The following is an 18,766-nucleotide window of genomic DNA, read 5'->3' on the forward strand; positions in this document are numbered from 1 at the left end:
CTCTCCACCCCACGTGGTAAATATGTCTAGCTCTGCTATTAATCAAAAGCAGAAAGCTTAATCACTGCTCTGGTCCTTCGACAAGATGTAATCTTTTCTGCTCAGTGTATGGAATCTAACTCTTCCATACACTGAGCAGAGTTAGATTGGCCAGTGTATGGATGGCAAATCTTAGAATTGACAAGAGGGATTTGCAGATCATTTAGAACTGTGCTTGCTCTTCTTCTGTACCACATTGATGCACCATTGTGATCCTGGGTAGTATCGAACAGTTGGATTTCTCATCTTTTCACTACAATGCACCTTCCCTGATCATGGCTGTGCAAGCAATTCCCCTAATTGTTTAAGCTATGTGGCCAAAATGTGATTCAGAACAAGCTAAAGTAAAGCTGGGGAGATGAAGCAGACAAGAAAGAGAAAAGTTAAAACAGCAAACTTATGCAGATGGAGCAAAGTATTCTTGTTTCATTTGGGCACCTTTAGTACATCTTTGAGTAGCAGAAACGTAGTGTTTTACTTGTGTGCAGTGGTAGATTTGAGTCTTCCTGTACTTTTAGGTGAATGTGGATGTCATTTCTTGCTGTTGTTTTTTGTTTGGTTATATAAACTGGAATAAATTTCAGCTGAAGAATTTGAGTGCAAGACAGTGTTTCACCCTGCAAAATACTCCATCACCTCACAGTTAGGGTGTACCAGCAGCTGTGACATCCAATCCCCCAAGGTAGACTAAACAATTGGACTCAGGGGAGTCCTCTTCCACATGGATGAAGATGAAAGTGTTCTTTTATCATTTAGTGAACCTAACCCTGTGGAGAAAAAATCAGCAGGAATTATTTTGACCATTTTGATTCAGATTTCTATTTGATTGAAGCTTCATTTTTCTTTAAGTAAAGATCTGGTGTATTTTTAACCTTGATCATCTTGTAGACATTAAACACCTTGTGGCAGCTTTCAGAAGAGGTTATTTATTGATTCTAATTTTTAGCTTAGTCACAGGTTTTATTGCTGGTAAAGGAATTTGAAATTTCTACTTCTTTATGAGCATCTCTGAATGTGGTATTTCTGTATTTGAATGCTAGGGAGAAAAATGCTGTGGAAATGCATTTACCCAAGTAAGCCAAATCTACCATGTCACTTTGGTGATGCAGAGCATGAGCCAAAAGGAGTTTTTAATGTATTTTGTGTAGCACTGGTGAGAGTGCAGTCTGACATTAACAGAATGTGACAGTTATAAAAGTAGCTGAAGCTGGGCTTTGGCTTTGGAGTGGTCTCGTTCCTGTAACCATTTAGCATCAGTTCAGGAAATGCCATAACTCCTGACTGTCTTATAATGCTCCCCAGTGCTCTTTTACACTGATATTGCAGAAGAGTGTTACCTTCTTGCCACTCCGGGGTGTGAGCTAAAGAATTGCTGTCTCTGCTACAGAGAGGAAAAACCTCCTCAGTTTTAGTCTGGTTCTATAACAGGCTTTAGATTTTATTGTCATTATATGCCTTGATAATCATGTTTTCTAAATAAGAATCTGAACCTTCTTCTATCTACCCCTTCATCCTTCTTTTCCTGCACTCTTCAGCATCTCTTCTTCGTTATTGCGAGAACGCAAGCCCAGTGAATTCTTCGGAGGAAGGTTCAGCCAAGAAATGCAGGCTGTAATGAATATATTTGGTATTCAGAAGGCTTTCATGTAGCTGTTCATAGGTGAGGCACTGTAATTCAGCAACTTTTCGTTAACACTTTCTGGAGCTGTCCCTATTTTTCTCCTATTGATTTTTATTACTATGAAATACCTTGGGAGCTGCACAGCTTCTGTTGATTGTTATCAAATGCCAGCCTCAGCTATGCCAGGCTGGGTGCAATTATTCGTGTTTATTTCAGAGGTAACTAATCTATCATTTAATACCTAATAATAGTGATTTTAATAGCAGCCAAAAGGAAGGAGAGGAAAAGAGCAAATAAAAGAGAAAGAGATCATAGAAGGAACTTCAGACATGCACAAAAGCACTACTTGCTCTGAGGTTATTCAAATTACCATACACCTACGAATATGACTGGACTACAGATAATGAACTTGTATATATCCAGAGAACAAATGGGCTCTGCACTGCCCTTTCTGGGAGGCATATTGCTATAGTAGTGTCTGGTATTAGACATTTTTGTATCGATTAGGAGCATCTGTATTTCAGTGCTGCAGCCCTTTTCCCTTAAGATCTAACTTGAAATATGAAAGCCACTGGGGTCCTTCACATGCTGGGATAGAAAAATAAAGCTGATTGCTGTCAGGGGTTCTAAAGTGATTCCCATTTATGAAGTGTCCCCCAAAAGAATGCATTATGAGGGACATACACTTTCCTCCGAGTTGGTCTTTGTATAGACCAGGGTAGTGCTGACACTGGAACAGAATAGATGGGTTTTTAATAAGAGGGTCCAAAGGATGATGGGAAGACCATTCTGTTTAGACTATTGGTCATCTTGAACGCATGCAGAGGTGTGATTTCAGACTGAACATGTCACAGTGCTGAAGAGGCAGGTTCAGGGGACTATATATATCCTTATTTAGACTACATGTATATTGCAGCAGTAGTAGAAACACCAGTTGCATCAGACTCAGGGCTCTGGCACAATAGCAGAAGCAGACAACTTTGTCAGTGCAACTTTATTGATGGCTTCCCTCTGTCCTTTGCTTTCAGCTGTTTAATATTATGAAGGGGATATGGATGAAGAAGGTATAAATGTGGTGGGAGTCCTTGTGTGTTTGGGTTGGTGGGAACAACGGACCAAAGGATAAGGTCTGATAAATCACCAAGATTATTTCAGGTGATTTATTGTTTTCTTGTGGAAATTTTCCAAATGGTGTTCCCAGAGTCCCAAAAGACTGTGAGACTTCTTAAAAGCAGAGGACAGACAGATCTTTCATACCAATACATGATACAGTACCCTCCTTCAGGCAGGAGCAGCAATGAAATGGGTAAGTAGGATGGTAGCTGGGCAAAATGCACTTCCAACCCTTTAGAAGAAAGCATGTTTTTGCGGAAGTTATATATTATCAGCATCAAAAACTTCACTGTGTGGAATTCTCACATCTTGGATCCACCATAGGGACCCAGATATCCAAGCATCCCAGAATTTAGAAGCAAACCAAAATGAATGCCAGTAGTCTATGAGACTGTATAGAATAGAAGGTCTCGCCACCCATCAGTAGTATCAGAGTCTCATAGTCCTGCACAGCAGTGGTGGTAACAGTAGTGCATACATTGGCACTGTCTGAAGTAGATTTCTTGTTATGGGTGAAATACAGGGCTAGAAGGACATGAATTCCCTGTAAAACCACCATGGGATTCGTATTTTCACCAGGCCAGAAGTTTGTACCTTATGTATAAATTATTTGAACAATAGGAGCTAAGGAGAGCCAACAGCTTTGATATAAGGATACTCCTAAGTACATTGTGTCCCCATCCTTTCTCTGTAAAGGGAACAGAAGAACAGAGATTTCTGCTTTCGAGGCAAATAGCATATTGCAAGTCCTTTTGGTCCGGTGCCCAGCCGGCAAATGGGAGTCTGACCAGCCTTCTCATACTGTGGTTGCAGTGTAAAACTGCTATCTAGGAGCACATAAAAAAAATTAGCAAGACGAATGAGAGACTAAATGGTTAAATAATAGAGAAGGCAGAGAAATTAATAATTAAAGCTGTTGAGTTGCAGTAAAAGGAGCACATAGCCTGGAAGGAAAGCGGGTGGGCGAGTAAAGTGTCATATTTGGAGGTGAAAGTTGGCACTTGAACAGCATTTTAAAGTACTTCAAAACCACCTCCACTGACATCTCAGCTGTATTGTATATTCTGTCAGAGGCTCCGGCTGTTCTGTGTATTGTGGCTGTGAGTCACACACAGACCCTGCCTCTTGCTGCTGTGCTAGATATTGTAGAGAGACATGGCAGAGGTATTGTGTGAGACGTGAGATAAATATGGGCAGATTGTTGTTTCAGGGCCCAGCACACATGTGTACCACTGTGGATGAGTGCTTATGTGTAGAGGTACAAATGTGAAAGCCAGTCCCTGTAGCCTCTGATAGTTTATTGTGTTCTCTCAGAAACCATAAGGCTTTATTAAGATGTATAAGTTAACTGTGATGTTGGTAAAAAGAACTTGGTAGAATTAGGGTGGAGCTGAGACTGGAAGGATGTGAGGGGGAAGATCCACATGAAAGTAATATTTAGCCTTCTATTTTTTGTCAGCAGAGCAGAAATGTACTCAATCTTACAATCCCAGATCCTATTCCCAGGAATGTGGGCAAAGTTCAGTTTCAAGTACCCATCCCTTTTTAGCCCTGGCCAGCCTGTAGCACTTAGTAATGCAGCCCAGATAAGGGATCTTCTCTGGGAGAACTCTAGGACAGAGCACTGCTGCTTTCTCATCGCTGTCACAGTGGAATGTAAGAGGTGTGGAGCTGATTCTGGCCTAGGACAGTGCAGATGAACCTGAGATGTGCTGGGAGGACTCAGTGTGCATGAAGAGTTAGGGTGTTGGTCAAGAAGTGGGAAAGCATGCTGAGATGCATTGGCAAAACTCTATGGAGTATTATAACCCTGACAGAATTGGATTGGGATACAATGGCCAAAGCAATGAAAACCCCACTGCTGCTTCTTGTGGACTTTCCCAAGGAAAGGTTATGGCTTCCTTCTGCCCTCGTGTCTGTGGGTAGATGCTGAGGATTCAGATAAGTGCCAGGGCAAGGGGTGCTGTGTGAGCAGGAGGGAGAGACAGACTCAGAGCAGTGTAAGAGAAAAAAGAAAAAGCATTCCTTTTCCATCTGTTTGGGGGTGTGCTTTCTGTATCCACCCCTGCTCCATCTCTCGTTTCTACTTCTATTCGTTCCTGTTAAAACTTGTGGGTTTTAAATGGAAGGAAATCTAATTTCTGGAAGGTCAGTTTTAATTTTTAAAGTTACGGTAGCAGCCTTATGGTTAGACTTTCAAATATATCTGTAACCATTTAAAAATACATAACCACCAGCTTTATCTATGTCACATTATTCACCATTTAAACTAGAATGGTTTCCTTTGAAGTGTTAACAGTTGCTTACTACCTTAAATCCCTTTTTCAACATGGATTTGAGGGTTTGGACTTGGAAGACAGAATAAGCAATCGAAGCAGCTGAATGCCAGAAAAAGATTCTGCTATCAGGCCAGTATATTCAGAAATTAAGAATAAGGGGAAGAATAGAAAGCATCTGTTCTCTGTCTATTTCTCTGACTACTCTGTTTGTTCTCTCCAGTCTATCCATGTTTTTACATCGCACTCTGTACTTTAAAATTGTTTCTGAAGATGACATTTTATAGCATCCTCCAAAAAGCACCAGCATCTCATTAAAAGACAAAAGTCCAAACGCAATTCAAAGAGAAAGCAAGCACCCATTTCAAATAATAAAGCAGTGTTTCATCTTCCATTGAACTGCAGGGGGCAGCCAAGAATTTGGGTAAAGTATTTCTACCTGGATTAATCTTGTCAGGCTTTGCCTAGTATTAATACTTATTTTTTTGTTCTCGCACACAACTTGTGTTTTCATCTATGCGTAAGTGAATCCTAAGAAGAGAGGATCCACTGTATTACATTAATGCAGTTAAGTGACTTTTCTGACAGTGCTCAGCATTGGAGATTTCAAAGAGAGATGCAAGAAATTGCCATAAGAAGACAATTACAGAATGCCCCTACCCGCAGGGGGAATGCCTTTCTATCTTTAGACAGTGATTTATTTATACCTGGAAACACAAGAATCTGTAGCCTTTCCCCATAATTATAATAACAATAATCCTCTCTAATGAAATGTTTCATATAAGTGCCTAATGCTTTTTGAATCTTACCCTATACAAGTGCCTAATGCTTTTTGAATCTTACCCTGCTCCTGGCTGCACCCTGCCATCTTGTGGGTTTTATAGATTAGCTGTGTATTGTGCAGAAAGAAAAAGTATTTCCTTTCATCAGCTGGTCTTTCACCTTTGCAAATGCACCTTTGTCCTCTGCTAGAAGAGAGAATAATTGGGAATGCCCAAATTGCCAGTTATTTTGTAAACTATCGCCTCCCTTCTCATGCATCTGGTCATGAAAGATGCTCAGCTTTTTAGTCTTCCTATGCATCTAATTACTTTTGTCACCTGCTTTGGAACCCTGCTCATTTATGTGTTATCTTTTAAGATACAGGAAGACAAGAACTCAAGATGGTTTTAATAGGGAAACCCTGGGATTTGTTAAAGTAATGGTTTTGTAATATTTTCAGTGTTGTCCATGTGTCATACTGATGAGGTTTAGTATTTGAAGAAGGATGGTAGCTTCCTGGATTACTCAGCTCCGTCCTAATCTAGTTTGATGAATAGTGTTGAAGAAACCATTTCATCTTTTAAGTAATTGTCTTGGAAGTTTACTGGCAACAGTTGGGGTTGGTGAAGGAAACCAGATTCTCTCACGTGAAAGTACATGCGTATAAGAAATCATGTCTCTCTCTCTTTAGGTCTTTTATATTTCAGTGTTATGTATCTGGCCTGAAGACAAAGCTTAGAAGGGACCAAGTAGAAGAGAGACAAAGGGATGAGAATGTGATGCTGGCAGTTTGTGTGTGGGGAGCAAAAGGTGGAGGGTCCCTGTAAGAGGCGAATATGGAAGGGTAAGGGCAGGCCAAGACTTAAGCCCTCTCCCTGTCTTCTCTGCTGCTCATGGAAGTGATTCTCAATACCACAAAGAACCTGATGCGTTAGTTTCAGAAGCTCAGTTTTTAAAGAAAAAAGGGTCAGGTGGAAATATAAATAATAGATTAAGCTGAAAAATTGGCTTAGGCACTTTGACAATGTTTCTGAGGTGTCTTTGCTCCTTTCAGGGAGGAACAGATTGGAGAGATGAGATGCAGAAACAAGGCTTTTGTTCACTTTTCTCTCTTGCATTTTCAAATCATATCCAGACCCTTATTGTGCAAATATACTGTTCAGGATCAAAGACTCATCTCCAAGCAGAGAAAGCCCCTGGAGTGCAAGGCCTGAAGGCTAAGCCCACACTGCTGTTGCTGCTGGCTGTATACAAGTCTGTTTGGGGAGTCTAGTCATGCATGACCCGGCAGCTGGTGATATAACCAAGTCAGGAGCAGTGTACTCTGAGCCCTTATGTAACTTCTGATCTTTGTTCCCTTTGCCAACTCAGGTCCCTCTTGTGGCCATGGTCCATCAGGAGCTTACCCTCACCAGTGTCAGATGTCTGTAAGGCTCTTTTGTAACAAAGCATCGGCAAATTCCTTAAATTACTCAGAAATGGGATACTCTGGCATACGGGCTCAAATTTATCTGAGAAAGGATAATGGATAGGATCACTGAGGTCTCTGCCCTCTTTGGAGTGTTCTTCCTCATGTCTCATCTTTGGCATTTCCATCCACTTGCGGAGTGACTCTAAATAACCAGTTATTGGGAAAGAAGCCGTAGAAAGATGTTTAATGAAATTTTGGGATTATTTCCCCTTCAGGTACGACAGGAACAGCCATGAAAACAGCATACATGTTTGCATAGAGATCTCTTCTGCCTCATGGTGCGTTCCTGCCTTTACTACATCCCTGGTGGGATGTTGGATTTGAGCGCTAGGAAGATTGTTGTTAATGCAGCTTAAACACAGCACCTCACAAACAGCAGTACCCTTGATCCATCATTAAAAATGCCCTTGACACACTGTGGCATTAGAAGGAAAGGTCTGTGATGCTAATTGTTGGCAGCAGGTTCTGACATGTATGTTACATTAAAAGCCCCAATAAATTTTGTTTTAATTTTCAGGAGAAAGCTAACTTGGTTTTGTTCATTTATTCATTTATTTATAGTTTTGTTTCTAATTTATATATTATATTTTTATATATCTTTTTAAATGTTTCCCTGAAGGGCGTCTGAGAGCTGTGAGAGTTGGTCTATGATCCCAGCAAGGGAACCCTTCCCATCCCTGCAGCTTCATTTGCTTTATTTTCTTCTTATTATTATTTGAACAGCAAATAATGTCCTTTTATTTATGGGTGCTCCAACCTAAGATTTTGTTAAATGCTGAAAGAGTAATTATTATTTTGGTAGGTAGGAAAGGAACAAGCCAAATTTCCTTTCAACAAGAGGTGGAGAAGGTGGAGAACAGAGAAGTCTGTCTATCCTCCAAACAGGACCTTTCCTTCCACACTAAAAAAATAATATGGGAAGTATGTTAGGGAGCCTTGGAGCTTCAGGAGTAATGAAAATCGGATCCCTGGTGTGCCTCTCTCAAAAGAGATTCATTTTCTTATAGTTTGGGTATGGGCTTTTTCTCTGATCCTTTGCCACTGAGTGATGTTCCTATGAAGTTTTCAGCCTTGCTAGATTTTCCTCTTGGTTATATCTGTGGCTGATGTAATCAGGCAGAGTTTTGAACTACTTCAGGCTTTACAAATTCTGGGGGTTCAGCCTACCTCCATCTCCTCTGTAGTGGTGGCACAAGTGTAGCTGGAGAGTTTCCCTGCTTGTTAGCATCTTCTAGAATTTGCCTGTGCTCCTTAATGGTTCAGAAAATAAAGGCATGGAGGTATATGCTCTTGTTTAGTCCCTGCTGATGGGTCAAAAGTGGAGATTAATAGGACAGGAAATGTGTTTCTACTCTGCAGTCAGTAAAGGAAATTTACTGGGACTAAATTAATCATGAAAGAGACATGAAGAAGAGAATAGATTAGCAGAGAATTAACTCGTAAATTAGATTCACACCAAAGTTCAGAAGAGGGTTTCCTTCAAGATAACACCAAGTTCAAAGATCAGCAAGGACTGGTCCGGACATACACACACACACACTATTTTATTCCTGAGATCTGTCAGGTTTTATTTTAGCCCATTATTTGCCTAGTTATAATGGTATAGAAGAAAAAAGCTGCTGGAAGGAATTCAGCAGCTGGCAAGGTCTAACCACAAAGTGCCCAATGATAGAAGCTATTATCAGCCCATTCACATCGCTAAGCTCCAGCTCCTGGTGTTAACAGAAGTGCAGGAGCCCTCTCTATTATGCCACCTTGCTATATTTAGAGCTCGATTGCAAGTCCTCGTGTGAATAGTAGCAGCTTGTTGGAGAGTGTTTTCTCCAGCGTGAGGGTAAGCAGAAGCCACATGCAGATTTAAGTAAGGTAAAGTGCTAAAACAGTATCCTCCGTGCTGTACTTCTTAGGACCCCCAACCCACCCTCTTTGTTCCAATTCACAGCGGTAGGGTGGGATGGAGGTAAGTTACAGCGTGTTTCTAAGGAGATGGGATTTGGCTGCAATCCCCTTGCTGTTCTAATGGGATGCTTCTCTACGTGATCCCCTCTTAAGCTGGGATGCAGCTTGGACCCAGGGTTAATTTAGGATCCACGCAGCAGAGTTCTTGTTAAAGCAGGATTTATACTGCTTGGCTTTGTTTGTTGCACTTTGCCACAAGCTAGCTTGCTGTGCAAGTGAAATGTCTCCCTTCATGTTGCCAGGGATGGATACTCTGGTGAAGGAGACACAGGAAAAAAGAGAAGAGCTCTCTATGCCATTGCCTGTTACTGTTACATGGCTGTAAAAAGGCCCCGTCAGCTCCCTTCAGGCTCTTTGGAGTGAGACTTGCTGCTGCCCAGATGCCAGAAGGCCCCTGTTACCCAGCCATGTGTTGTAACGCATGCCACGGTGCTGCGCAGTGGAGCTGGTGATCAGTGTGTTGAGACTGGGGTTTTGTAAAGCCTTCTTAATGAAGTAACAAACCAGAGCTAAACACTAGTTGAAATGGGAGTGAATCCACGTGAGGAAGACCCCCTGCTTTCTGACTTACCCGTCCCTGTGTTCTGCTTTTGCTACCTCTCAGCAGGAATGCAATCAATCTGGCTGCAGGAACATCTGAGCTGCCTATTTGCCACTTAGGACTTCCCAGGTAGTGAAGTTTCCACATTGTTTATTTAGAGTTAAGTGTTCTGCTGGGTCTCCTATCACTTTCTGTAAATAACAACTGTCCTCAAAATTCTTCAGGCTGATTACTGAGACTGACAATCTGTGTGTTTTGAGTTGCTGAACTGTATTAATCCCTAATATACTCTAGTCTGTGTATGGCAAAGCCAATGCATTGAGGATGTCACAAGAGGTAGAATCTAAAGGACTTACTCTTCTTGGATACATGAAGAATTTTGGATGTGATGTGAATAAATCTCCAAGCAGCAACGGTGTATATTTCTGCTGTGCATGAAGTGTTAGAGTCTGCTTTTGAATCCAATATGATAAAGATTTTACAACACCAGAGCTTAATTTATTTACAGGCCACACCTTATTTTTACCTACCTGTAGCTTGTCATGGTAAAGTTTATTCCACTTAATGTTGGAGTTGACAGTGGGAGAAGAACACATGCACACAAAGCAAAACCACACAAAAGCAGTCCAGGAAAACCAAAAGTTATTCATCAAAATGGTAACCATCTAAAGAATCTGGCCATGACAGTTATCAACTTTCTTTGTAGTCATTGAGAGCAATTTATCCCATCTATTCTGCACGCCTTTCATAGGTTCCACTTCAACTTGGTAGCAGGATAACTAACTAGGGAAAGCTATCTCACCAGAGGGCAGGGAAAGAAGAAAAAGAGAAGGCGTAGCGTATGGCAGTAATCTGCTCTCCTCTATTATAAAGTCTAAGCCTCTTCCTATCAGAGCATGAAAGCTGGAAATGCATCTTCTCATACCCTATTGAAAGATACCTACAAGAAGCCCTTGCCAAAATGCAGATGGGAAAATAAAAGGAGATATTAGGCCCATAGATGATACAAAATCCAGCCCAGAGTTTACAGTGTGATAATTCAGTCCTCTGTAATCCACACCAGACTGATGAAATATCAGCTTGTACTTGTGGATGTGACCCCAGGCAATTGAAGACTTTACTGTGCTTTGGATCAGGACAGTTAAGAATGCAGAGTAGAAATTCAGCCAGCAAAACATGTCTTCTTTGTGTTTTCAATACAGCAAAATACTTTGCTGCTTCTTTTGTTTCCTTCCTTCAGTCACAACAAAGGAATGTTGCAAGTGGCTTCAGAGAAACAAAGGCTGGAATAGAAAAGATTAGATTAAATTGGTAAGAAAAAAATTCCCAATACTATATTCCCAGGTCAGCCTTCTGAAGGGAAGCCCTCTGCTCCTGATCCATTATGATTCACTTGGCAGCTCTGCCCAGAGCAGCTTCTCTCCTTCATCTATACTGCTAAAAACTAATACCCAGTGATAACAGCCCTGCCAAGCCTGGTTGCTGCTGATGCATTGTGCACAGCTTTCATTAATCTATTTGTGCCTAACAGCTCATCGATGAAAGCTCATTCTAATTCCCTTCTTTCTGATCTTCTATGTTTTTTTTTTGTGAGGAGGAATGAGTTTGCAAGAAAGGAGTGACCTGTAATACGCCCTAGGTTTAGCTGTAGCATAGAAACAGAACAGTTTGGGTTGGAAGGACCTTAAAAGCTTGAGCTGAGCCCTGTCTTGCTACAGGAAGTCTGTGCAAGTTATTTTTTTCCCCATCCAGCCTAGACATAAAGCACTCACTATTTGCTTTTCAGGGTGTCTTCTGGACCTCTTTCAGTTGGGCCAAGTCCTCCTTGTATTACTTTGCCCAAACTGGGAACAGAACAATAGTGAAGATCTTAATAGTGGTGGATCAAGAGAGATCAGATTAATTTATGTGCTTTGCCAGCTTACATTCTTAATACCATCTAGTATTGCATTTGCATTTTAATCTTCACTAATGCAGATTGGTTCTATTTCCAGTAGAAATGCTACCTTGTCATAGATCCTCATTCCTGGTTTTGTAACATTGATTATTCCTGTCTAATCGTGGGACTTGACCCTATTGAATTGCAACTGTTTTCTTCAGGGTACATCTCCAGTTTGTCAAACTGATTTTGAATTTTAATACAATCTTTGTCTTACTTCAGTTTCGTCTGCAAATTGAATTAGCAAACTTCCTATTTCATCTAAATCTTTAATGAAAACACTGAATTGTACCAAATCTGCGTCTGAGTCCTCCAGAAGCTCATTTAACACTTCTAACCAGCCGTTTTGACAGTGAAATGCTGAGAACTGTTTTCTGAGCACAATTTTCCAAACAGTTTAAATATTTACTCTGCTGTAGTTCATGTAGACCACGCTGCTCATTTGCTCTGAGAATATGAAATAGTTTCAGAGCTTTGCTAGAAGACATCTTGTTCACTGGGTATTCCCCTGATACATTCTCATAGGAGCAAATTAGAATAGGTCATCATAGTTTGTTCCTGACAAAGCTGTGTTGACCAATATCCGCTTCTTTTCTTCCTAGGTACTTCCAAATTGTTTCTTTGTTCTGAGAAACTGGAGTTAAGCTGACAGGTCTATTGTTTGCTTTCTTCTCAGAGTATCTTCCAGAGGTGGTCACTACATTGTGTCAGTTATCTAGTTCATCACCAATCCTTCCTAAGTTCTACAGAAATAATCATTAACAGCTTTGAGATTGATTGAGTCAGTTCCTTAGAGCTCCAAAGGGAATATAGCAGATTCAGCTCATTTGTAAAGATCTAAGCCATGTAACTTCTCTGACCTATTCCTTTTCTATTCTAGGCCTCCTTTACTCCTTTGTTAGTTCTTAACAATGTTAATTCATCACAGATGATCTTTTTATGAAAATTAATGTAAAATGGCTCAGCCTTATTGTCAATAGATTTTCCTTCTCTGGAAAGTGGACTAACAATTTATGCTGTCTTTTACTACTAATAAACTTAAAGAATGATATCCTTTTCTGTGTGGAAGTTTTGCCAGTTTCATCTCACTTTGTGTCTTCATTTTTCAAGCTTTATTCCTAGCTGTTCTTTCTGTACTTTTGCACTCATTAGTATTAACCAATCTACTGTAATCCTCTCTTCAACTTTGTACTTTTGCCATACATTTGAAGTCAGTTAAGACCTTGTGGTATGCCCAGGTGGTTCTCTTAACACTTGCCGATCTTTATTAAAAATGACATAGTTTGTGTTTGTTATTTTTCTTGGGAATGTACAGTTCTTAAATCTCTTATAGAAATACAATTCTTAAGGATCCCCATCCGCCCATCTCCACTGAGCCTTCTGATGTGGAAGATTTACGTAAAGCCTTGTCCACTTGATCTTACTCTTTCACTAAGCTTTGGTGGAGCTCTTCCGTGAAAGCACCTTTTGTGGTTCTGGAATTTCTGTTGTCTTTCTCTTTTGATGCTGGTTGCAAGGAAAACATGAGTTTGTGCTTTAGTGCTAGAGGACTGCATGTCTTGTGCTGGGTTGACAAGGTGTTTAAAAATGAGAAAATCTGTATATATCAGGGTTCATTGCCTCTGAAGGAAACAGAGTTCCTGTTCAGAGTCAGCTTTGCCTGGAAATCATACTCGCAGTCAGACAGTAACAAGATTAATAAAGCCACATTATTCTGTTAACGTGTAACTGAAACACAGATCACAAATTTAATCACATGCTTGTCATGACAAATCAACAAGCAAAACCTCTGTTCATTTTATCTAGAGATCTTGGTTTTATCTCTCATTCTTCAAGTTCTGATTCCCAAAATCTCTTCATTCTTTGAAGGGGTTGATGGGAGGTTTTGGTCAATTGAAGGTATTAAAAGTAGATTGGAAGTAGACTCCTGTGCATTGACACTCCTCTAGTCTGGCTGATGCTCTGTAATAACCCAAAACCGGCCTACTGAATCATCTGATTATACCTGCTGGATGCCTGACAACTGTAAACCCATGAAGATTTGCTTTCAGATCCCTTGCTGGGTACCCTTGTTTTACCTTGTAGAGTCTAGGGGAATCCAATAAGTTCAATAGCCTTGACACTGGTCAGTGTCAGCAAATAACTTTTTTTTTCCTTCTGACTGAAGTGTAGGTAATTCTTTATCCCATTCCTTACTGGCCATTCCCTACCTCATGCTAGAGTATGGGTTGTCAGCCTCCCTGCTGAGCTTCTGATGACAGTATTCTATTAGTTCCATGATGTAAACATTTAAAGTTTTCCTCATATGATTTTATTGGTATTCTGCACTGGTCAGAACCTTAACAGGACATATTCAAGTGCAAGCAGCTTTATTGGCAGCCCTTCATGACTGATCTCACTGGTGATGTGGGTACCAGTATTGTCACGGTGCTCATTTACTTACTGTCCTCAATCATCATGCAAGCACTGTCAGCAAATCTATTTCCATTCTAATCAGTATTTCAGAGGAAGTGCATGAATGCCTTAACATACAAGTCTTTAATTCCCTTGCTTCTTAAAAAGCTGTACACCTTCATATTCATTTGCTATTCATGAATTATCCTCTTGCCTGTCCCCAAAGACCATTAGCCGACTTCTTTCCTATTCAGTAGTTGGTTTCTCTTCAGCAGACTTCTTTGTCCTAGGAACTGTACATAAATGCAATGCTGAAGACACTTCTGGGGAAAATGGGACTCAAATCTACAGCATTGAGTGTTTGGTCCCCCTCTGAACGCTGCAGCAAGACTTTTCAACAGTGATGGCTCAGGGAGTATCCCATGATCACAAAGCCTATTTGCTCTCTCTGGTGAAGACTTCCTTAGACTCCTTATAAGAATTCTGTTTTATAGCAGACTTCAGTCAAGAAGTTTAAACTTTTACAATTTCTTTTGCAAAGGCTATAGGCTTACAGGGGTAGGGCAGACAGCATCTCTGTGTGTACATATGGAGGTGGGTGTGTTTAGGTGTAGGAGCGTGCACACCTCAATGTTTTAGAGTATATTATCTATTTTCCCTAGTGTTTATTATCTGAAGATTGAAATCTCTACCTGCACTCTGTTGGGGCTGTGTTTCCTCTAATTACAGTAATTTCTGGCTCATACTGATTTAGAGCTTGCTGTGAAAAGTTCCTCTCCCACAGGATAGAAAGTGTGATGTGTAATTTTATATGGCAGGGCAGTCACTAATGAAAAATGAAGACCCACCTTATCTGAGCTGTGGAAGGCATAAAGGAAGACAGAAGGAAGGTATGAGCTTACATAAATAAACACAAGGGTGAATTTGAAAGGAAAAGGAAATATGGCAGTATATGGTGGTCATACCTGCATTCACTTTGGTCCAGAGTAATTTGGTCTTCTGGACCAGGACTGTTCATAAGAGGGCTTAGGGGAAAAAACATTTGCTAAATATCGTTCGTGCATAGGTTTAATACTGGATTCCAAATTCCTTAATTAGAACTCTTAATTAAACTCCCAAGTTTAATCTTACTGAGCCCTGAGCAATTCATCGTGCTTTTCTATTTCTTGGTTCTCATCAAAGTTTTGGGAGCTCAGGCACTCAACAGCTGGGATCCTTGGTATTTAGCAGTATTCACCAACTGTATTTTTGATACCACATGCCACTTGGCAGCTAGGGAGCAGCCAGATGCCAAGAGGTGAACAGGATCAGCTGAGCACCTCCAGTTCTCCCAGGGTGCCCATGCACAAAATTGCCTTGCTTTCACTCGAGGTGTAAACTTAAACACGAGTGTATGCCCTGTCAGGTAAGTACAGCTTTATATGGGGTTGTTTGGCTTCCATCAATGGATGTCTTTAGTTAAAGTGGCTATATTTAAAACCATGCAGCTAATTTCTGATAAAAAACCCAAGGTTTTTGGCTGCTTCCCTTCCAGAATAAAAGGAGAAGTGTACATAATGTACAGGAACTTGTCCTTTTCAGTCATGTTTAGCACTCATTCAGTGTAACTGTACCTTACCTGCATTGGTAGCACCATTATTTCTAAATGCCATTGTCTACCTTGAAGAGATGAAAACTGTTCTGTAAATGCTAACTTCGAGGCAGACATGAGGTGAAAGGGGCTGATCCAGAGCCCACTGAATATAATGTGAGTCTTTCTATTGAAGTCACCGAGCTTTGAAACAGACCCCCCACAGTGTGGGAGAGAATGCATCTTGAGCCAGGAAATTTCAGTACTTCCATATTTTTTTTTATTGCATTTATATCTAATGTTTTGTATATTTTTTTGAGCAAAAGGCGCTCTGAGGTCCTGCCTGCAATCTGGAGAATAATAATTATTTCTGAAATGCAGCCTTTTAGCTGAATGTTAGAGGGAGGAGAAGATAACAGGGAAAAAAGACAAATAATTTTCCTGGGATCTTATTCTTTATGAGAATATATTCTTTATTCCTTAAGGGAAGTAGTAGACATACTTATAAGTACAGTGATTTAAAGCAAAGAATAACCTTAGAGAAGAAAAGGAAAAGAAAGAACAAGATTTTTTTGGTATGGATTTCTAGGTGGGTTTTTCTTAACCCCATTGCTCCTCCTCTGCTCACAATAAATTTCTTAAACTCTGGTCATTCACTAAGGAATAAGGGTTATATATGAAGTATAATACAAACTCGGAAGGACTCTTTAATTACAAGGTCCTAGTCTGGGAAGAGATTGTGTTTTGTTTCACAACTGATGAATGAGATCCTCCACTTTGCATATGCACCAAACCAATTCTGAGGCAGGACTGTATGTAAATCACAGAGAGCTGGGGGCTGGGAGGAGGGATAGGAGAGGACTGCAGCTGGGAAGTGAGGCAGGACTGGAAATAACAAGAGATAACCCAGCTGAAGACTGAGTGCATTAACAGAGTTATTTGACATCCCTAGACTAGAATTATGGTACATGCTCCAGGTTCACACTGGCACATGTTGATTATGTTTAGGCATTATCCTGTCCCTGAAAGCGTAAACAGGGACTCTGATTTGTGCTGAACCCTATCCTATTGTTAGGGCTGTGTTCCTAGTGAGGGAACAAAGAATAAATCCAATAGTGCTGAGAAACGAGGGCTTGATTGCTGTATTGAATTACTGTGTATGTGACAACCTGCCTTCTTTGCCCAGCATGTGTAGTTTTGGAGGATCTGTACGAGATCTGTTTATCTAAAAACTCTGAAGCAACAGTTTTTGGAAAACCTTGGGGAATGTGACTTGGAAGTTCCTGGAGCATTTGTTCCTGTTTCCTCTTGCTTTCTTTATCCCATGTCAACAGCTTCCTATTCCTACTGGTTTCTTCTTCTTTTATGGTTTTCATTTTCCTCTCTTCCGGCCACATTAGGTGAAGCCAAGGCTTTCTAATCTGCATTTGTAATACATACCAAAGAGGAGATTAGTTTTAAAATGAAAATGGAGTATAGTACCTGCCTTTCTCAGATAAGCCTGAGACAAAGCCAGAACAGTGCTGATCTCTGTGTAGTCCTGGTTATTGCATTGATTTCTGTTTCCCTTTTACCTTTTACAATATAGCTATATTTCAGAAAAGTGGAAGCAAAGATTACCTTGTGGGGTGTCATATTCAATCTCTGTCAATGACACCCAAATCCAATTTGCTCAGTTTACAAATCAAAGATCATTTTTTTTCCCCTCCTGTACCTTTGGCACCAGGAGTACTACCTTAGATCTTTCAGTCAAACTGTCTGCTTTCTTAGCTTCTACATCAAGAGAACAGGGAACGAAACCCTCTAAGCAGAATTTTCTGTTCTTGTGAAGTAACTGATTTACTTGTATAGGAGTATCATGGCAGCTCCAACAGAATTGTGGCTTTAATTAGCTCTTTCTGTCTTCTGTACAACATAATACAAAGGGAACAATGTATGCCTTTGAGCTTTTAGCGTAAAGGACTACAACCAAAGACTATATTTCCACTATTTCAGCGCTGTTAATGTCATCAGGCCTAGTATTTATCTGTCCAGTGGCCAGGGCTTTGCGTCATGACTATGAAGAGAAAAGAGAAAACATTTGCAACAAATGAGAGTTTGAATTTTCATGTTTGGTTTGATCATGTTTACATTCCTTTTGCCTTGCTTGCTGCCAGCATCCTGTCTAGGGGTGGTCTGGGACAGAGGGAGGTGGAAGAACGGATTATAGAGCGGTCATGGGAAGGACACTCAAAGCTTGCGATTGTGTGCGTTGTTGATTTAGAAAGCTGAGCTTTTCCAGCAATGAAACAATAATGTCCTCCATGACTTAAGTGCATATGGCAAAGCCTTGAAGAAAAATCATAGCCTTTACATGATTTTCCACAAAGAGAAAAGAGGCAAAGGTTGCAGAAAAAACTATTACTCATTGTAATTTTTCTGGTTATAGAAAGAGTAATTTCCAGAGGAATGGTTTAAGTGTAGGATGGTAATGGTGAGTGGAACTTGATAACAGCCTGTGGCCAATATCCCGAGAAGTGGTATATTAATGCATTGTCCCCATTTCTGAGTCACAAATGAAGCTATGGCATTCTTCCTTTCCTGAAGTTCTGAGGTTTAGAAAGTGCTATTTAGTGACCTAAAATTACTTTCCCTATCTTAACCTGTCATAAAGTTTTGTTTCAGCTTTATAGAAGTATGTCCGTGCCCTAACTCTGGTAGAAGTTGGGGGAAAAATAAAAGCACGGATCGCAGCCCATTTGGGGATTTTGGCACAATTCAGATCCTTGAATAACAGTGATCCAAATTAAATCAGCTGATATCGATTGATTTTCTAATTTAGCTAAATCACCTTTTGGTCCGGTAGAGTGTTTGTATATGTAATTGCACTAAAATAATCCAGCAGATCTCAGCCAACAGAATCAGTTATGTATCATAACTGAACTCAGCATCTCTCGGTGAATGCTAAAGAGGGACATCCTCTCAGATACAGATGGGCAAGGATGAATAAAGATCAGGAATGTTTCCAGCCTGATCTTCAAAGGTGAAAGATTAGTGCAAATGAGAAAAGCAGACAGATAAGAAGGGATCTTTCAATACGTC

The 18,766-nt window shown here is 40.4% G+C and overlaps 1 protein-coding gene across 3 annotated transcripts in view; it reads left to right on the top strand.

Moving 5' to 3' along the window:
• AGBL1 (AGBL carboxypeptidase 1) overlaps positions 1 to 18,766 on the top strand; it is a 306,435-nt gene that overhangs the window by 224,057 nt on the left and 63,612 nt on the right. Inside the window, exon 23 of one of the 3 annotated variants that reach the window (XM_065688672.1) lies at positions 7,498 to 7,769. The exons of the other annotated variants lie outside the window; for them this stretch is intronic. Coding sequence (XP_065544744.1) covers positions 7,498 to 7,606 — 109 coding nt within the window. The 3' untranslated portion in view covers positions 7,607 to 7,769. Of the gene's footprint in view, positions 1 to 7,497; positions 7,770 to 18,766 lie in introns of those variants that run through there. 3 annotated transcript variants of the gene reach the window in all.

The sequence above is a fragment of the Lathamus discolor genome, chromosome 8 (genome assembly GCF_037157495.1).
Source record: "Lathamus discolor isolate bLatDis1 chromosome 8, bLatDis1.hap1, whole genome shotgun sequence".
In the NCBI taxonomy this organism is placed as follows: Eukaryota; Metazoa; Chordata; class Aves; order Psittaciformes; family Psittacidae; genus Lathamus; species Lathamus discolor.